The sequence below is a fragment of the Balaenoptera borealis genome (assembly GCF_965194805.1).
Source record: "Balaenoptera borealis genome assembly, chromosome: 4".
In the NCBI taxonomy this organism is placed as follows: Eukaryota; Metazoa; Chordata; class Mammalia; order Artiodactyla; family Balaenopteridae; genus Balaenoptera; species Balaenoptera borealis.
In genome coordinates this window covers 60,406,255-60,426,414 of record NC_138861.1, presented here as the reverse complement: position 1 = coordinate 60,426,414, position 20,160 = coordinate 60,406,255, and the positions used below count along the sequence as shown (strand labels likewise).

General features: G+C 38.9%; 1 protein-coding gene across 1 annotated transcript; it reads left to right on the top strand.

Annotated features, from left to right (window-relative positions):
* The first annotated feature begins 6,533 nt into the window (after positions 1-6,533).
* On the top strand, positions 6,534-9,235 carry LOC309627932 (C-X-C motif chemokine 6-like). Its single transcript, XM_082390327.1, has 4 exons — positions 6,534-7,162; positions 7,323-7,455; positions 7,568-7,651; positions 8,020-9,235. The coding sequence occupies exons 1-4, from the start codon at positions 6,961-6,963 to the stop codon at positions 8,036-8,038; spliced, it is 438 nt and encodes a 145-aa protein (XP_082246453.1). The 5' UTR covers positions 6,534-6,960; the 3' UTR covers positions 8,039-9,235.
* Positions 9,236-20,160: the final 10,925 nt, after the last annotated feature.

Below are 20,160 nucleotides of genomic sequence, written 5' to 3'. Positions count from 1 at the left end.
AACAGAAAGTTTTAATTTTAAGGAAGTCCAGCTTGTCAATTCTTTCCTTCATGGATTTTACTCCCTCAGTCTAAGTTATGATTTTATTTTCAAGCCATCATGGAAAGCTAATTGGATATACTTCATATAAAACCTTCACAACTTTCATTTATTATTTTAAAGAACTACTTGCGCATAATCACACTGTGAGCAAAACAAGCTTTGGTCTATTTCTAATACATTAGCCACTATTATTTTTCTCTTTCTATGACATAGTCCTTGGTCACAGCATTCACCAGTCTAGTTCTCAAATTTAAATTAGGGAAAAATAAAAGTTGTTCCCAAGGAACACTCTGTTCCAAAGAAGATTACTTCCAGTCTGATTTATTAAAATTGAATTTTTTTTAAACCAAAATGATTCAAAGCAAAACATTTTCTTAATGGCCTGGTCAATTTACTCTCCAGGAGAAGCCATGCTTTAAAATCCCAATGGGTTAGTAAGCTACCATAGTCCATCATTAGCCAGAATTTCTAGGATTTTGTGACTTTTGGTTTGGCATTGCAACACCTCTTATGTCACTGGGATCAAGTTCCTAATTCCTAGTTGTTATGAAAATAACATTTCAAAAATACATAAAAGCGGTTATTCATTAGGAATTCATAATTAGATTTATGGAAAAAATTTTGTGGCAAAAAATTCACTATAAGATGTGTTCTATTCCTATTTTTCTCTTTGGAACTTTGTTTTGTTGATGTTGTTATTGTTTGTTTTAGTCCATTTGGCCTAAATTTATAACAGAAATTTATTGCTTACAGTTCTGGACACTGGGAAGTTCAGAATCAAGATGCTGGCAGAAGGTACAATGTGCAAATGGTACAGATGAGCCGGTTTGCAGGGCAGAAGTTGAGACACAGATGTAGAGAATGGACATATGGACACCAAGGGGGGAAAACTGCGGTGAGGTGGGGATGGTGGTGTGCTGAATTGGGCGATTGGGATTGACATGTATACACTGATGTGTATAAAACTGATGCCTAATAAGAACCTGCAGTCTAAAAAAACAAACAAAACAACTAATACTAAACTTTCATTGGGTTATTTGTATGGAAATATGTTAATATAAATGTTTCAGACATTACATGAAATTTCTAAAAATCTTATATTTGTATTTGTATGGAAATATGTATGGAAATATGTTAATATAACATATTTCAGACATTATATGAAATTTCTAAAAATCTTATATTTGTATTTGTATGGAAATATGTTAATGTAAATGTTTCAGACATTACATGAAATTTCTAAAAATCTTATATGTTCTGGTATAATGTTATAAGTAATAATCCTAGTTATTACTTTAAAATGTATATCTCAGAAATAACTAATTTTCTTGTCAACTGCATTATTAAAAAAAAAAAAAAAAAAGATGCTGGCAAATTCAGTGTCTGGTGAGACCTTGTTTCCTGGTTCATAGATGGTGCCTTCTTGCTGTGTCCTCACATGATCGAAAGAAGTAAGGGGGCTCTGTGGGGCCTCTTTTATAAGGACCTTAATCCCATTCATGAGATATCTTCCTTCATGTCCTAATCACCTCCCAAAGGCCTGGCCTCCTAATACCATCATATTGGGGTTAGGATTTCAATGTATGAATTTTGGGGGAGACACAAACATTCAGACCATAGCATTGTTGTTGGTGGTGGTGTGTGTGTGTGTGTTTGATTTTTAAGTTCATGAACATTGTCTTAGATACTTGTCAAATGCTGAGTCTTTGCTATTTGTTCAAGTAGTGACAAGGGGGGGCCAAAGAGAGTTTTGATTCTCTAGGAAGTGCATAAATCACACACATATAAATACATCACAATTATTCTTATTAAAACAGCAATCAATTATGTTCTAATATATATTAAATGAGAATGAAAGACACTGTAAGTTCATGTAGAAGTGGATATTCTCCTAAAAAAACGTTATGAAGATAATGGTATTCAAAAACAGTACAGTAAATGACCATTATTAAGCACAGTATTAGAAGTCTAACTTCCACAAAAGACCTCCATAGTATCAGACAAATGACTTCTCGGAAAAAGTTATTTAAAATAGCTAATCCCTTGAAAGATTTTCTTTTCTTGCTGAGCCCAGACTAAATTTCTGAAGAGAGTAATGAATACTTCCCATTTCTGAGAAGCCCAAGGCTTTTGGCAACATTTAAAACTTTAATGCTCATCCCCCGTTTTTGTTTTTTTTTTTTTTCTATCATCTCTTGTCAACGAAAACTTTTTGCAGGCCAGGCTTGCACAGCTGAACAAAAATAACTAACTACCCTGTACACCCAGGAGGTGGCAAGGAAAAGCCTACCTATGGTTACTAGGAGCCTAGTTCAGTTTAGACTCAAAGTTCATTCATTTACTTCTTCTCAAGCAGATTTAATCTGAAATGCCTAGCAGGAAAATTAGATAATGAACAAAAGGGAGAAAACATTCCTGACATATCACAGTAAATCTGGTGCAACTTTGAAGCAAAGTTCTTCCCTAAATGATGCCCCTTCTTCATTGGGCTGCCAAACCCAATATGGAAGGAGACAGACTGCATTGATATTGCAAAGTTAACCCAAAAGTAACTGGCCTTTTCCTTTTCTTTTGCATGCAAGCAAGTAACTCTATTTTCTACTTAAACTCTTATTGATTGATAAACTCTTATACTGATATCTTTGATGTGCTTAACCTGATAATGATATGTCCACATCTTTTCTTACTGCAATATACAGCATTTCCTAAAGGTAATATAAAGAGTAGTGGATATAAGAGAAAATAGAAACTCAGAAAACTATTTGAAAAGGCCTAAGTCATATACTAAATCACATCACTAAAGGCCTCTCTGATTTGTTGGAAGAGATCAATTTAGAATAACATTCCCACACTGTTACCATTCAACACAGTATAACCGAATCAGAATTTTCCCTTATCACTTATCTCCAACAATCTCTAAGTCACATAAAACATGTATTTTCATTGACACTTTAGTCGTATATATTTTTTCTTTTAATATCAAATATCTTGCTGGTTTCTGAACACTCTTTTGAATGGTTCAGATTCCAAAGACTGAAAATATCATCTGAACAGTTCCTAAGAATAGTCAAGAAAATATTTCCAACATTGGGAAAGCCAATTCAAAATAGATAAGTTCAAATGATTAATGACAGTAAACCACCCTATTCTTTCCTCCTTAACTTTAAGATCCACTTGCAATTTAAAAAACACTACAAAATTTAAAAGTTAACATTATTTGTCATCAAATGTTCATAGACTGCTTGCTACTGAACTTGGAACTTATGGGAGGTCATGTGAGAAATATAAGACATCAGTGATGATTTTGTTTATTTTTTTATTTATCTATAAATTTATTTATTTAATTTATTTATTTTTGGCTGAGTTGGGTCTTCATTGCTGTGCACGGGCTTCCTCTAGTTGTGGCGAGCAGGGGCTACTCTTCATAGCGATGCACAGGCTTCTCATTGCAGTGGCTTCTCTTGTTGCGGAGCATGGGCTCTGTGGGCGCGGGCTTCAGTAGTTGTGGCTCACGGGCTCTAGAGCGCAGGCTCAGTAGTTGTGGCGCACGGGCTTAGTTGCTCCGCAGCATGTGGAATCTTCCCCGACCAGGGCTCGAACCCGTGCCCCTGCATTGGCAGGCGGATTCTTAACCACAGCACAACCAGGGAAGTCCCCAGTGCTGATTTTAAAGTTAATGGTTAACTTGGGAGAAACAAAACAAAAATTATGGAGTAATTAATAATCAACTCTGTCTCAGGAGAGAGTTTTTACAAGTACATTGATTGTTCAAGGACTAAAAGTGGAAGGAATTCATTTCAGTTGGCTTTGTCAGAATAAACCTTCTTAGAGAAGACAAGACTTTGGTTTTGAATAAAGAGAAGGACTTAGAAAGCAGGTGACAGTATTAGGCTGGTTAACCTGAAAGCATCTTGGATGTTTGACATCATTGTGACCTCAAAGGCCAGGAGTAGATAGACTGTGGATTTCAACACCTTAACATATGATTATTGGGCAATAAAGTAAAGCGGTAAAGTTAGCCAGATGTGGAGAGCCACGGGGTATTTGCCAGTACTGTGAAGAAAGCGCTTTGTAATCTGGAAACCATTAAAAATTTCTTGGGGTGGATTCGCTAGTGCTTGACTTCCAATCCTGGATTTTCTGCTTCTTAACTCTTTCTCTGGCCTTTCTTTCCCAAGCTGAAAAGTGAGGATAGGAAAATGTTTCTTACCTGCCTCAAAGAATCAATATGAGTCTCAAAAGGTCATGAACATGAAAGTGTTTTGAGAGCTGCAAACCATCAAGAATGTTTTAATTCTTCTTACATTACTCTGTGGTATTATGACTAAAATTGAATTGCTTTTGACAGTCAACTTTTCAGGCTATCAGGATGTCATTTTGTGGATTGTTTTGTTATACCTTGGGACAAAAATAACACAGTGCCTTTCTATACTACCTGTACACAGTGCAGGCAGAGCAAATGGCTTCCCTTTAGACTTGCAATAAAGAAGCAATTACTTTTGAAGAGCTCTGCCTCCTAGTTGGTGTCATTGTCAACTGCAGGGAGTCTTTGGACCATCCACATTCCTATCTGTCTTTGCACAAGGTCTACATCAGGGATGCCTAGACAGGAACCAGACATGAGCAATGCACCCGAATGATTTCAATCAGAACTCAGGTTAAGTTACCTGCTGCCTCCTGATTAGGTTGGGCAGCCCAACAGCTAATTTCTAGTGGAGACTTCCTATTACTTGCTTGCCAGCTGTAGAAATATTTATTTTTGCCTTATATTCTGTAAACAACCTATGGTAAGTTGATTCAGGGTACAAACCAGGTGAAGCCTGCACATCTGTAAGAGTGTCCAGAAGAACTGGAAATCACATCTCATGACCCTTCTATGATCTTACCATTGGGTGCCAAAACTAATTCGTAAGTTCCTTTATATTTAAAACAGCTTATTTGGAACCTAAACACACATACACATACACACAATCACACACATACATACACATATATACTTATAAAAAGTCAATAACCTACTTGAGTCATTAAACACTTTTCCTCCCACAAAATCTTATACTATGGCTTATTCCCTGTGGTTAAATTGAATTTAATTGTCCAAGATTTTTAGTTACATTTTTGAAATTTTATCTTATCCACATCAGTGAGGCTTTTGTTTTTAGATACAGTCTGATGTCTAAAAAGGCAATACATAATAATAATCTGAAGGTTATTTTCCCAGATCACCACTTCCCAGAAGGATGAAGGATTGTATTAGTTGAGTCAGATACGATGCTGATGGAATTAGGAAGCTGTGCAGGATAGAGAACTTCCCATTTAACTTCCCACAAAGTGAGGCCAAACCTCTCAGCCCTCTTCAACTAGGGGATTTCTAAAGTTTTCTTCTGGACTAAAAGTTCTAAAGGTCTATGACACCTCCTTCTTGCTCACCAGTGGAGGTGATGCCCTGCCAAGGAAGATGTGTGAAGGAGTTAAGAAAAGGTTTCAGGGTCACGAGAGACAAGGAAAAGAATTTTGTTCCATGACTGGTTTCTAATTGCCATCATGTTTACCGATTGCCTTGACTGGCCAACTGTGAGGACAACAGTCTTGAGAACAATCCAGAAGAGGATCTAGTTAGATTTCCAAGAAAAAAAGCCTACATGCCATTCCAACATCATTGCCATGACTGCCATAGAGCTAGACATGTGAAAGGCCCAGCCGTTAAAACTTCAGAGTGCTAACTGCTTCCACAGAGAAGAGAAAGAGAGGAGGCTGGAAGCTATCTATCTCACACCTCAGGTTCAGGGAGCAGCTGTGGGCTCACTCTGACTAGAACAGTACTGTGGAAACAGGCTTGGTCACACCACTGATCAAGAAGCTGGATGGTTCCAGAAGCCTGTGTGTGTGTGAGTCACCCTTCCCTCCCATGAAGTTGTTTGCATGAAACCAGAGTGGGTGCTGTCTTGCTGCCAAATTGATTCAAATCCCTAGAACCAAACTTCCAGATGAGCCCCTTAAACTCATCAGACTCCAGAGTTTCTCCAAATTGGGTCAATTATACATGGAGTTAGGAGGGTCTGGAGCCATAGCTAAGAGGCTGGGCTCTGTGGCATTGCTTTAGTCTGCACTCACCCCTCCCCATCCCACCCCCAAACAAGACCATACATCTTCCACTTCCATAGTGTACTGATCTGTGGAAAGCAAGGCATCATTTCCCAGGGCAATTTGCTGGGTGATTTTTGAAGATTTTTGTTAAACCACCTTGACACTCATGTTTGCAAAACTAAGTATAGAATTTCCAGTAAGTAGACTTGATTTTGGAGCCTGTTCCTCCCACTGACTTCAAGTGGGAGTAGAGATACTTTCATCGTATTATCTTGGCTTCTAACGCTGGCTGAAGACCACAGAATTATAACCTAATCTGAAGAACCTAGAATGGTCTGCCTGCAAGCAGGAGTGCAAGGTCTTGCAGTTTGGTGCAGTTTTAATCACGGCTTACATTTCCTGAATAATCATAGTAATAATAATTAGAAAGGAATTTCAGAAATCTTTCTAAAGTCAAACCTCCGGGCTACTTTGTTCCCAGTCTTCCTGTTTAGATGGAGACGACGGGCATCTCTGAGAAGGCTCTGTCCCCCAGGAGAAGCTGGCTCTCGCTAGCCCAGGCTGGCCCCGAGGATGAAATCTCCGCAGGACCGCTTCTCGCTTCCAGCGGGAGCAGCGCAGCACTCCGTCCGCCGCGGGGCGAGCTGACTCGTCCATTGCGGAACGGGTGCAGTCAGCTGCTCCCAGCCGCCCTCCCCAAACCCCACTGCCCAACCCCGCTCCACTCAGCTCCCTTTCCCCCGCCCCCCTCAGTCCAGGGAATTTCCCAAGCATCCCAAAGATTGAATTTCCTGCCGGGGGTGGGGGAAGGGGCGAGTGCAGATAAAAGGGATGCGGAGGACCCGAAGAAGTCACGGTGCTCTAGAGCTTCAAATCCCACCCCTTCTCCCTCCTTCTGAAGCCCTCTCGCTGAGTCTCTTCGCCACTATGAGACTCCTACCCAGCCGCGCCGCCCGCATCCCCGGCCCTTCGGGCTCTCTGCGCTTGCTGCTCGCGCTGCTGCTGCTGACGCCGCCAGGGCCCCTCGCCAGCGGTGAGAGCTCACAGCCAGCCGGACGCACCGGGCGGGCGGAGCGGCCCCGCCTGCCAGGCGGCCGCGGCGTCCCGGGCGTGGGGAAATGTCCAGGGCGGACTGGCTGGGGAAGAGATCTCCCAGCAACCTGCCCATAACCGTGTCTCTCTTTCTACCCCAGCTGGCCCTGTCGCGGCCATAGTGAGAGAGCTGCGTTGCATGTGCTTAACCACCACACCGGGGATTCATCCCAAGATGGTCAGTAATCTGCAGGTGATCGCCCCAGGACCGCAGTGCTCCAAGGTGGAAGTAGTGTAAGTCCTCCTGCGCGGCGCTGTCCACTGTGACCTTGGCAAGAGGGATGTCTCCCCAGCCCTGACTTCAGCCCCCGCAGCTCAGGGACGCATCCTCCTTTTCTCTCTGCAGAGCCACCTTGAAGAACAGAAAGGAAGTCTGTCTGGACCCAGAAGCTCCTCTGATCAAGAAGGTCATCCAGAAAATGTTGGACAGGTACCTGTCACCTTGATCTTTTTGGTTTCTGAATGTCTCTTGGAGTGCGGACTTCTCAAAGTCCTTATTCTCCGCGTGGGATTTGACCACCACATTCCAGACCACGCTTAGAAAAAAAAAAGGATGTTGGGGAGAAGGGGCGAAAGTTGTTCTAGAATGTGCTGGGAAAACCCTTATCACAAATGTCATGTGTAATTGCCTAGGAGGTTACACAGAACTCATCACTGAGATGTATTTGTTGTTGTTACTAGAGACTTGAGTCCACCCTTTGCTTTTTATTGATACTCAACTCTGTTTTGAAAACAAGTTGGGGTAGACAGGTGTGTGGAAATTTGGTTAAACTGATGTTTAAATTCTTTTCCCAACAGTGGAAACAAGAAAAATTAAGAGAAAGGACCGTGCATTGGAAAAATTGCCCAGTTCTTCAGCAGAAGAGTTTTCTGGGGATCTCTGCACCCAGTGAAGACAAGAAGCAAGGGCTGATTTTCTCCAAGGAGTTGGGTTTCTGTATGAATTCCCCACTGTGAGAGAAAGATGAGAGGAGGGAAACTATGTTTGTCCCTGCAGCTTTCTGCTGAGTTTATGGTGTGTTTAGTGTAGTATTTCCTGCTCCTTATTTGCTGTCATTTTTGCTATGCTACTGAAATCTTTGGCAATTAACTAAATTGTGAATCAAGAATCACTGGTTGTTAATCTTTCAAGGTGACTATTGTATTCCTAGAATATAGTTCTTATAGTGCTATGGAAAAAGCTGTGTCTTTAATGTGTGAATGATATTTCATTAGAATGCTGTATATGGAAATAAACTGTCATTCTCACTCTTTCATGAAATAGGAACTACTTTAGTATTGTTTCTTGAGGAATATGTTAGAGAATTTTCTTACTCTTGACCCTGGTTAGCTATTTATGTTATACTGCATTAGAAATCTGGATGTATTATACAGTCATCTGTGTAGAATTTATTTCCTTATTTAGAATTTCTAAATGTATGAGTTCTATAAGGACTAATATATTCTTTTCCTATACATTTAGATATTTGATATCTTCCTAGTATGGCATAATGTCACGACTTACTCATTAAACTTTTGATTTTTATGGTATTTATTATCTAGTTTATTAGGAGTATTATATCTCTAGTATTATATTTCTAAGTATATGTTTTGGATTGATGAAGAAGCTAGGAACTAGGTAAATTCCTTATTTCTAGTTTTTATAAAAATACATCCTTTTAGTTTCTTAAAAGTAAAGGCACATTGTAAAGCAATTATACTCCAATAAAGATGTTAAAAAAAAAAAGAGTAAAGGCAAACTTAACAATGATTTATACTTTGAAAGTTCTGAAAACATATTTGAGCTCTTTGAATATAAACTCATCATGCAGTTTAAAAAAAAAAAATGCACTGCCCTGCTAAGATTTGCAGATGCTTATACTGTATCTTTTAAAGGTTTTGACCATTTTGTTACAAAGAATTACATGTGCATCACATTTACTATGTTAAAATTGCACTTGTTAAATGTGGTCTCAATGGTTTATGGTACTTCCTTTGTTCTCTGGGAAAAACAATAAAAGATTTTTAAAATTTACTCAAGTTCTTTCTTCTTTATTGTACTGTTACAAAAATGTTATTCCTCTTTAATTCTAAATTATTGTAAAAATTAACCACTCTCCTCTTTGGTTAGCAGAGAGGACCCTCATTTCCCAGTGTCCTTGCATTAGTTCAACATATTTCCAAGCTCAATCCCCTTCCAGTTCCTCCTTCACAGCACCAACGATCTCTGGGTTCTTTAGAAAACACAAATAGATAAGCCTTCCTTACCTTAAATCCTTTACTGCTGCCTGTTTCCTAGACATGAAATACAAGTTGCAAAGTATGACAAATTAGGTTCTGTTTCATGACTCCTGATTATTACTTCAACTTCATTTTTCCCTAGCATCTTTGCAGTCAAGAATTCAGTTCCCTTACAGGGCGTGTTCTTTCCAGGTCCAGGCCTTTGCATTTGGTAGGGCCTCTACCAGGAAGGCCCTTCCCATTTTCTGTCTATTGGAGGAAGCTTATTCATCCTTCAGAGCTCAGTTCAAACAACACCTCCCCCATGAAGTTTTCCTTGGCACTCCCAGCAGAACTCGTGGTTTCCATTTTGATGTTCCCATAGTATCTTCTAAATATTTGAATTTATGTGACTAGCCAACATCGCATTGCTTTTACTTGCTTATAAGGGTTTTTACCCTACTCAGAGTTCTCCCAGAGCATCTGCCATATTTCGTTCATCTCTGCATCCCCAATACCTGATACAGATTGACTTTAATGAATTAATAAATTATACTGAAACTCAGGTTGTCAGATAGTGTCCTAAAATCAGTCACCTGGCTCATGGTAGGCGCTGAATAAATTTTAATTCCTTACCCTCTTTTCTCTTTCTTGCCTACAAGTAATCCTACAAGAGCTTTGGTATGTGCAGTCCCTTCAGCCTATAACACTGACCCCTCACTTTCACCTGACTAACTCCCATCCTTCCTTCAAGGCCAGTTTACATGGCACTCATGGCCTCTCTGACCCTTCCCCCCACTAGATGAAAGTCCCTTTTATATCCTGTCATAGAACCTTGTTCTTTCTCTTCATAGCATTTTGTTGCCAACATGACTGTAGAGCCCATAGAGACTATGTACATGTGGTCATTTATTTAGTGTCTGTTCCACCTTCACTGTAAGCTCCATGAGGGCAGGGCTATGTTTATGATGTTCACCTCAGTTCCTAGGACAGTGCCTAGCACATAGTAGGTGCTTTAAAAGATAAGTGATCTAAACAAGTCCCACTGTCTCTCTGGTATTAAAAAAGCAATTTCATGCGGATAGCTCTTTCTGAGGAAGAGCAAGAAAACAAAAGGAAAGAGACTAATCCAATTAGTATACATACATGCATCCCCCAATTGGATTAATATGTGATATATGCTTATATTAACATGTATTTGTATTTATTAATATATGCTAATATATTATTAACATATCTATATCTAACCTAAGTTATTCTACATCTTTTCACCTCTTTCCATATATATCAAACATCAGTTAGATTAATAAATGTTCTATTATTACATATTAATATATCTATGTAATAGAGAGAGAATGTATGTGTGAGAGAAACAGAGAGATACAAAGATATGAAAAAACCTAGAGTAGATTCAAAGAGATGAGTTTGCTGACAATTTTTTCAACAATATAAAAAATCACAAAATACCTCAAATTTTAAAAAAAAATTGTTAAACATCTATGGTATTTTATTGCTCTCTCAAATAGCATTTTTTCCCTTTGAACCCATAAGTTATACACTAATCCTAAAAAAACAAACCAGTTACTATAAATGTTTGAATTATAAATTTCAGTGTTTTAAACAATCCCTGATTTATTGTAGCAGCCCCAAAATACTCATTAAGTGCCTGATAATAACAAATGAAAGCATATTAAATGCCTTTGGGATGGACAAAACATAAATTATGTGAAGAAATAAACATTACTGATTACTTCTTTATCATAATACAAGATGTTTGTTTTTCCCAGAAGCAAGATTTATAAGTTTAGTTTGTTTATAGATCAGAGAATAAGACCTTATTGTAATATTCTTGAAATCGTATTTGTCATCCTCATGCCATAATTGGCTGTCCTACAAATAAAATAGATCACACTATATTACCAAAGTATAACCTATACAAGAACCTCAGTGACAGCTACTACTCACCAATCCCGCTGTTACTATTGATCTGCCACTAGCAAACTCAAAGACTAACATATCCAGGGGAAATTAATCTAATGTACATCTTCTAAGGATATACCTTCTATTTTCCTCCTCTAAATTCCTAAATACTATATTCACTCTGTTATCCCTCTGAAATTCATTCTCATATATGAAATCACCGGGAATTGAACAAAGGCTCAGCTAAAATTTACTCTATGTTACTCCCCCAATCCAAACAATTTTCAATGTGAAATCAATGCCCTTCATTCTACCAGACTTTCTTGTTTGCCTCTGGGTGTGACGCATTCACATAATCCTTCAGTTCCTGAAGATATGACAGGATCTCTGATAAAATATGACTCGTGGCTTTGTTTTTCTATCATAGTTTTAATTCTTGCATGAGGAAAAGAGTTGCTGTGGGTAATTCTCAGGTTGTTCATAACTTCAAAAGTCCTTCCTGGATGTTACCAATTGAGAAATTTACCAGACAGAAGAAGCACCTGGGGATTTCAATTTGCCTCCCTGACTAAATCACGGAAGACAGGGAGAGTGCACATGATTCTGATTTTGGCTGATGGTCCTCAGTGGCTTTTAGTCAGCAAAATTAATATATTCCTGACAAGGATTGTTCATACTTCAAATATGTAAAGTGAAATAATGACATAGAAAAACATAGAGTTTAGGTGTAAAACTTTGTTTCTACAAAGTCGAGTCCAGTTTCTTAAATATTGAGAAATTGCAAGAACATCCCCTGCCCTCTGAAAAATCCATGTTCTTAATGGATGTGTTTCTGCTACCACATAAATATGTGATGATTATTTCTGACTCACCTCTTGGGTTGAACAAAGAGAAAAATAGTTGATTTGATTCACTTCCAGCAAGAGAGGCCAGTGATATTTCTTTGTAGTTTGTGGTGAAGTGCAAGTCAAAGCAGTTGCATTTCAAGTCTAGTTTTGAGTATTTTTAGCTACGTGACTTTGGCAATTTATTTAACCTCTCCACCCGGCAATTTATTTAACCTCTCCATCCCTCAGTTTTCTCATCTGTAAAAGCAGTACAATAATACCTATCTCTCAGGCAATAAAGACTAACCTGGAACAAAGTAGTTTCTTGACAAATGTTAGTTCATTTCTCAAGCCTCCTAATTCAAGCTCCTCTTTAAATGAGAAAACTGAGGGTTCAATCATTTAAGCACCCTTAATTTTTCTCATATTTATTACCATTCTTTATACCTATGTGTGAACAATTAATTTTTAGTGCGTTTAAGAAATCTTTTTTTTTCCACCAGTCTTTTTCAGGAAGCTTCTGGAAACAATGCATTCATATTCTCTATATATTTTCTGCCAATTATGTGCCAACATTATAAAGATGTATGATGTATTTCCCTGCTTATAAACATTAATCCATCAAATATCGGTATTGACATTTATTGGTAATCTTGTTTCATACTGGACCTTGTGCAGGATCCTTATGATATGGCGATTGCGAAGATGAGAACCTTTCAACCTAAGGTAAGGTCTTTTGGCAACAAATACACTCAAAGTTTTCTCTGACAAAGCTTTTCTTGAAAGCTGAATGAAAAGGAACTAAATATTTTTGGAGAGAGAGAGAGAGAGAAATAGTGTCTTAGGTGGCATTGCCTAGAATCAAACTCTGAGAGGAGATTTGCATGCAGGAAATTTGAGGAATGCTCTAAAAATTAACATCTGTCAGGAAGTAAGAAAGCAGCAGTGGGCAAAGAACTGCTGTGTGACAGAAGATTCGGGTGGCCCTGTGAGAAACTCTGGAGCTGGCATGGCTTTGCAGAGTTATTCTGCATTTTGGCAGGGAGGCAGACCTCTGAATCCGCCCATTGGCCAGCCATTAGATGTTGGCTACCCCTGGGGAGTTGGGCATAGCTTTGGGTGAGACAGCGCCCTCAGGCGGTGAGCTATGCCCAGGGGGGAACGTTTGTTCTGCGTTATCTGCTGCCATCATTCCCAGCAAAGGAAGAAAGCTGTGGTGCCCCCTCCAGAGGATCCTGAAAGGGCATCCTGGAGGTGCATCATGGTTTCTGGGGCTGGGGAGGGGCGAGGAGGGGAGGAGAGGGAAGGAGCAGGAGGAGGAGAAGAAAGGAAACGGGATGGGAAGGGAGGAGGGTGGAAGGCTCTTGTCTTTTATTGTCTTTTTCTCTCTTTCCTTACCCTTTCCTACTCTCCTCTTCCCTCTCTCTCTCTTTCTCTCTCTCCTGCTCCCTTCCTTCCTCCTTCTTCATTTATTCATGAGAAATATAACGATACTACTTAAAAGAGGAGGAAGAGCAGGAGGACCAAAGTGCCCCAGCAAACATCTCAGCCAGCAGCCAGCACGAACCGCCTCCCACGGGAAAGAAGCCAGTTTGGGCTTTTCAGCCATTCCAGTTGCCCTCTGACCACACCAACTCAAGTGAGCTCAGGCAAGATGAAAACAGAAGAACCCCTCATTAACACACAGAGTTATCAGAAATTACAAACCGTTGCCGTAAGCCACTAAGTTTGGAGTTGACTTGTAATGCAGTAAAAGAGGATCAAAAAAGAATGGTCAGGCATCTGATGTTCAACAAATGGTAACAATCAATATAATTAAAATAAAAATCCACAGGCTTGCAAAACTTTGCATTGTTCCTGTATAACAGCACCCAGGAAGATATTTCCCCATCAGCTCTTTCACCTTCCCCCCTCTCCCTCCACTCCCCACACCATGCCTCACCCCTGGATAAGATACAGCCTCAATTAAATTAGTGCCAGAGTATTTGAGGTCTGGATCATTCTTGGCCACTCAGAGTTATACAGAAGGCATATTAGATTTCAGCACTTATAGGAAAGCTTTTGTTGGCTAGTATTTCAATTTATTGATTAAAGTGCTTTAACAAACTGACCCTCCATTTTATCATCTCTAGGATCTTCTGTACCCATTGTTTTTTTTGCTTGTTTTTTTTAACATCTTTATTGGAGTATAATGTCTTTACAATGGTGTGTTAGTTTCTGCTTTATAACAAAGTGAATCAGCTATACGTATACACATATCCCCATATCTCCTCCCTCTCACATCTCCCTCCCACCCTCCTTATCCCACCCTTCTAGGTGGTCACAAAGCACCGAGCTGATCTACCTGTGCTACGAGGCTGCTTCCCACTAGCTATCTATTTTACATTTGGTAGTGTATATATGTCCATGCCACTCTCTCACTTCATCCCAGCTTACCCTTCCCCCTTCCCGTGCCCTCAAGTCCATTCTCTACATCTGCTTCTTTATTCCTGTCCTGCCCCTAGTGTACCCATTGTTTTATTACTAATTTGTAGGCAGTGGCTTATCCCCTTCATATTTAGATGTCAGTTCAAAACATTCTAATTAATGCAGAATTAATATATGTTTTAATTTTAAAGGCTAATGTTCCTCCAGTGTCTCTAGACATTTTCTTTTAAAATAGCTAACAGATAAGTTCTGTTCTGAGTCTTAGAAAACTTGCTAGTTTCCTGAATGACACTGCTATTTATAAGACAATGACTTAAAGGAAAAAGAGATAAAGTAACTTACCACAAAAAAAAAAAAAAACAGAGTGACAAAGTAAGAGTCATAAAAAGCTGTCAAGTTATTTTTAAACCCAAGAACTTCTGACACTAATTTTCTAGCATTCTCTTAAGTTATAACTTTGCATAAAGTAACTTCTTTTGTTTGAGTAACTGATTTTAAAATATTTTTTACCCATTTCTGTATAGTCAGGTTATTCGTGTCGGTATTATGTTTCTCTTCATGGAAATCCAAGAAAATTATGCATGTGACAGTAATAGCAGTTAGCAATAGTAGTAGTAGTAATAGCAAATTAGTATTTATATCCCATTGCTTTGCACAAATATTTGAGATCTCACTTTTAAAAAAGAAGTAGTTAAATGACTAAGCCACACAGCAAAGAGACTTTGTAATGACTGGCACATAGTAGATATTTAATATATATTGAAATGAAAACTAGCAAAACGTTATTTACCTCAAACGTTGACTAATAGGCTTGTGAAATTTTAGTGACTCAAGAAATGTGTTAATACTTCCTCACAAACCGTGCTGTCGATGTGTCTTTCCTGACAAAATACACTTGTTGATTAAGACAATGAGTTGGTGATCGTGTGCTACATGCCTACCTCTTTCCTGGTATCAACTAAGTCAAGTAGCATCATTAGCTCAGAAGACTTTCCATATCGTTTCCCCAAAAGGATTAGGAACTTTTGACTAATCTTACTAAGCGAACCAGGCAGGAAATGTGGATAGTGTTTGTATGGGGGTCGGGGAGGGGGAAGCGTACAGTGAAACTCACAGGTATAGTAAACAGTACGTGTTGCAGAGGGGAGAGGTGGGATGGACAGAAAAAGAACGATATGATGAATAATGCCAAAAAACTTTATATCTTGCTGTGGAAATGGTTTTGAGCCTATGGTTGAATACAAACGTATCTGATTTGTGAATTAGCAATAGTTTAATCACAATAATGGGGAAAGGCTATACCGTCATCACTCAGGAAGAACCAGAAGGAAGTTTGCTCTCCTGATTCTGTTTCCTGTTGAAATTCTTTCTATAATTCACTTCACATGGTCACTCTTAGAAGGATACTAATTTTTTTCAGCTTAAGATTTTCCTTAAGCTTACCTGCTAGACTATGAATTTTGGGGTTGGGAGAGGTGGAAAATCAGGTTAATTTAATATGTTCTACTGCTAGACTGTAAGTTATAAGAAGAAAACAAATGAGGTGGAGAAAAATAAGGAATACATTGTAAAACAGGAAATAAGAACTTAAGTAGGCATAGTCAGTAACTGCTAAACAACAGGAAAAATTGGCTTAAATTTTTTTAAAAGTTGGAAATCATTTACTGTAGTCATTCTTTTGATAAAAAGTAATCTTATATATTTAATATTTTAAGAGTTTCTTCTAAAATTTTAAAGGTATAAATAAATAAGCAAAGAAGAAAATGGGAAGTTTGAATATTGTGTAAGATTTGGACATAGTTGTAAGAGGAAGACAACCTGTGTCTGGGGCCTCATCCTTTTTGCCCAGCCTTCCAAATCACCTTTTTATACCACAGGTACTTTGGGCCATGTGAAGTCTAATTTGAGAATTGTGACTGATTAGAAATGAAAATGAAACTTTCCTTTAGTGATACATATTCATTGATTTATTCACTAACACTGTTTAGCTAAGACCTCCTGTATATTGCGTTACCTTACACATTATAAGATACACGAGGCCTTCAAAGAAACCTTGGACATGCCTCTGTATTCAAAAGTGTACAGGGGGGTTTCTGTGCCCATGAGTCTAGACTTTCAGATCGTCTAACCATTGTTCTACTTGTGCATTTCAGTTAATATTGCTGTGCATTAAAGAATAAACAAGTCCTAATGTCCAAAACATATTAAAAGTAGAGGTAGTAAAATAATCCCTTTATAAATGCTCTTTTGTTGTTTTTTAGGAAGGGCTGTGTCTTCTGGGAGTGTCTATGTTAATCCACTTCTTAGAGCTAGATGTAGTCCTGTACTTAGTCGTTGAAATGCTGGTGGAAGGGTAAGAGGAAGGGTGAAAGGAAGGGATCTTGGCTAATATCTCCATGTCTAGAAGACAGTTTTAGGTTATAACCATAGGTCTATATGTGCATTTTTGTAAAGTACCTATGTTTATTGTGGACAAGGTTCATTCTTTACTTTGCAACATCTAAGCTTTTTAGATGACATGAGGTGTTGATGTAGGATAAAAAGTAGAGCTAGTGAATTAACCAATTTGTAAATATCTTTGTTATAGTTGATTTAAAAAAAAAAAGCAGCACCTTGGACATGGAATGGTTAAACTGTCTCAGAAATATACATCAGGACTCTTTCATTAGGTTGGCAGAAGAGGGACAGAAGGAAGTATAAAGGGAGGGATGTATGTGGGTGTGTTCATATTTATATTTTGATGATAAACATTGATGTGTGTGCATCTCTTGGCTGTGCTATAGGAACATATTGTTAAGTAAGTCAATGGAAACGTACCTTCTTGCTAATACTTTAATTGTTTAGATCAGATAATGAATCCTCTTAGAAGCATCATGCTTTGTGTACTCTGTTGTGTTATGTCTCATTTTTAATTGAACATTAAGGGAATGTAGTATTTTAATCGTAAGTCTGCCAATATCTGTCTAGAGGCCTGTTGCCATTTTTGTCTTTTATGAAATTTGTATTGCCAAGAAAGGCAGGATTATATTTTTTTCCTTCCAGATTGAGTTGGTGTAGTGTATTCTTGGTTATAAAAATACTCATATAGCTGTGGGACTTTGAAATGGTAAATATTCATGATGTGTGAAAAAGCATGATACATAACTGTAAAATCTGAATTACATAAAAATGGATGCTTAGTTGTGTAGATACACAAATGAGACTTAGAAGGACACATCAAACGGTAAACAGCTTGTGATTATGGATGACTGTTTTTTGCTTCTTGTGTTTTTCGGTTTCCTATTATGCACACGTTAACTTTTAAGAAATAAACGTTATTTTAAAAACCTTAAAAAAAAGTGTACAGTCCTGTTGAGGAAGCAAGTCTCATAGATGGGGCAGAGATCCAGACAATAGCATATGCAAGCCAGTATGTGATGTGCAGGTCTATCTCTGCATAGCTGCAGGGCTTTGTCATGTGGGGTTTCAGATCAAGACCCTTAATTGGTGTCTGAGACTTGAGGAATAAAGACGTTGCTGCAATTCATATAAAAGTTCAAAAATGGAAACACCTTCAAGGTCACCAATGGGACAGAAGTTGAACAACAAGAGCCCATACTATAGAATGTTACGCAGACATTGAAAAGAATGGGGAAAAGTGACACTGAGGTAACATGCAAGGATGCTGAAGACATATTTTTGAAGGACAAAAGCTATATAATAATCCCATTTATATAAAAAAATCTATGTCTACCTCTCTATATGTTTATCTCTATGTATTGCGTTGGCCAAAAAGTTACCCAATATTATGTGTGTGGCTCTATGTATATGTATATGTGTGTATATAAATGTAGAGAGAACAGAAAACTAGTGCCAAATTGTTACCAGTGGTTACCATAGAAGACCTGGAATGTGTAGTAATGATGAAGAGGAACTTGCATTCTTTATCCCACATACATCTGCAGGTTATGAATCTTTTATAGTGAATTGTACTATACATTTCTCAGCTAGATTAATAATGAAAAATAAAGCTGCTGGGTCTTGTTTTCTAGGGTATACTCAGATGATAGAAAAAAGTAGTTTATTTTATAACAGAAAGGAGGATGAGTTTGCTTCTAGTTTCTGGATAAAATTACAAAAGATAATATATTTGGAAGACAGAAAGAAGCCCATAAACTAATACGCAAAGTGAGACTTTGATGGTAATTGGCTCCTATTTTATCCACATACTCCAAACGAATCCCAATACTTATCAACAACCAAGATAGGAACATCTGCTTTCCTTGGCAACCGGAAAGGGAAGATAACTCTCTTTTCCAAGGGCCACATACTTATGCTTTCAGATACACATAAAGTGTCTATAAGGCCTCTAAATTGCATTATAGGAAAGGCAGGGCATATTACATAATTATACAAAGAAAATATATGTAATATTTCAGTCTGGCTCTTGCCTAAGGAGAGTATTAAATATGTGTAAGGGAGATGGGTATTGAGAAGGGGGGAGTGAGAGTGTGCAGGGATGCTTAAAATGAAATTTAGCAGGAATTTGACTTGCCTGGCATTTATCTGGGTTGGGCACAACTTGACCACTCTTACACATATATTACCACACACCCTCACTTCCCCCATCCCTATCCTTTTTCTCCTTACTGGCCTTGAGGGAGTGTGTATAAAAGACAGCAGGAGACCGTGAAAAGCGACTTAGCTGCAGACTCCCAGGCTCTGGGAACGACTCTGACTCAGTCTTTTCCGCCATGAGACCCAGAGGCAGCACCACCCCCTCCTGTACCAGGGCCATCCCACTTCCTGTCCTGCAGGTGTTTCTGCCGATGTCACTGCTGCTGACCACGCTGGTTCCCTCCACCACTGGAGAACGTAAGAGAAACTTAGGGAAAGCGGAAGGTGGAGTCTCTGTTTCCCTGCACCTGAGGCTGCTTCTGCTGCAGCTGTATCTGGGGGATGGACTGTCCCGATGCTCCTGGGACCGGAGAAGGGCATTATATGAATAACTCTAAATGGAGGTGCTGCACTCGTGTGCCAGGAATTCTGCTAGGGTACTTTACTAAAGGTTTACCTATCAGACTTGCAATGGCCTTGTGAGAGAGAGGTACCCATCAATAGGGAAGATCCTTGAGACAATCATGACCACTCATAGAATCACACCTTCCACCCTAGCTAAAAGTATGGATAGAATGCTGTACGTTGAACTTCGCTGCTCATGTGTGAAGACCACCTCTGGCATTCATCCCAGTAACATCCAGAGTTTGGAAGTGACCAGGGCAGGACCCCACTGCTCCAACGTCGAAGTAATGTAAGTCTCTGCTTCTGCAGTATTGCCTCACTAGGGAAGCCCTTCACCTCCATCCCTACCGACACTGTTGGATCCCTTCTGATAGTGTGCCAGGATGCTCTCGGATAATTCTGTTCTCTCTTGCAGAGCAATGTTGAAGAATGGGAAGAAAATCTGCCTGGACCCAGAAGCTCCCAGAATCAAGAAAATAGTCCAGAAAATATTGGAAGATGGTGGGTCAGCTGCTTAATCTTTTCGCTTTCCGTCAAACCATTTTATCTCCCAAGAAGGATAAAA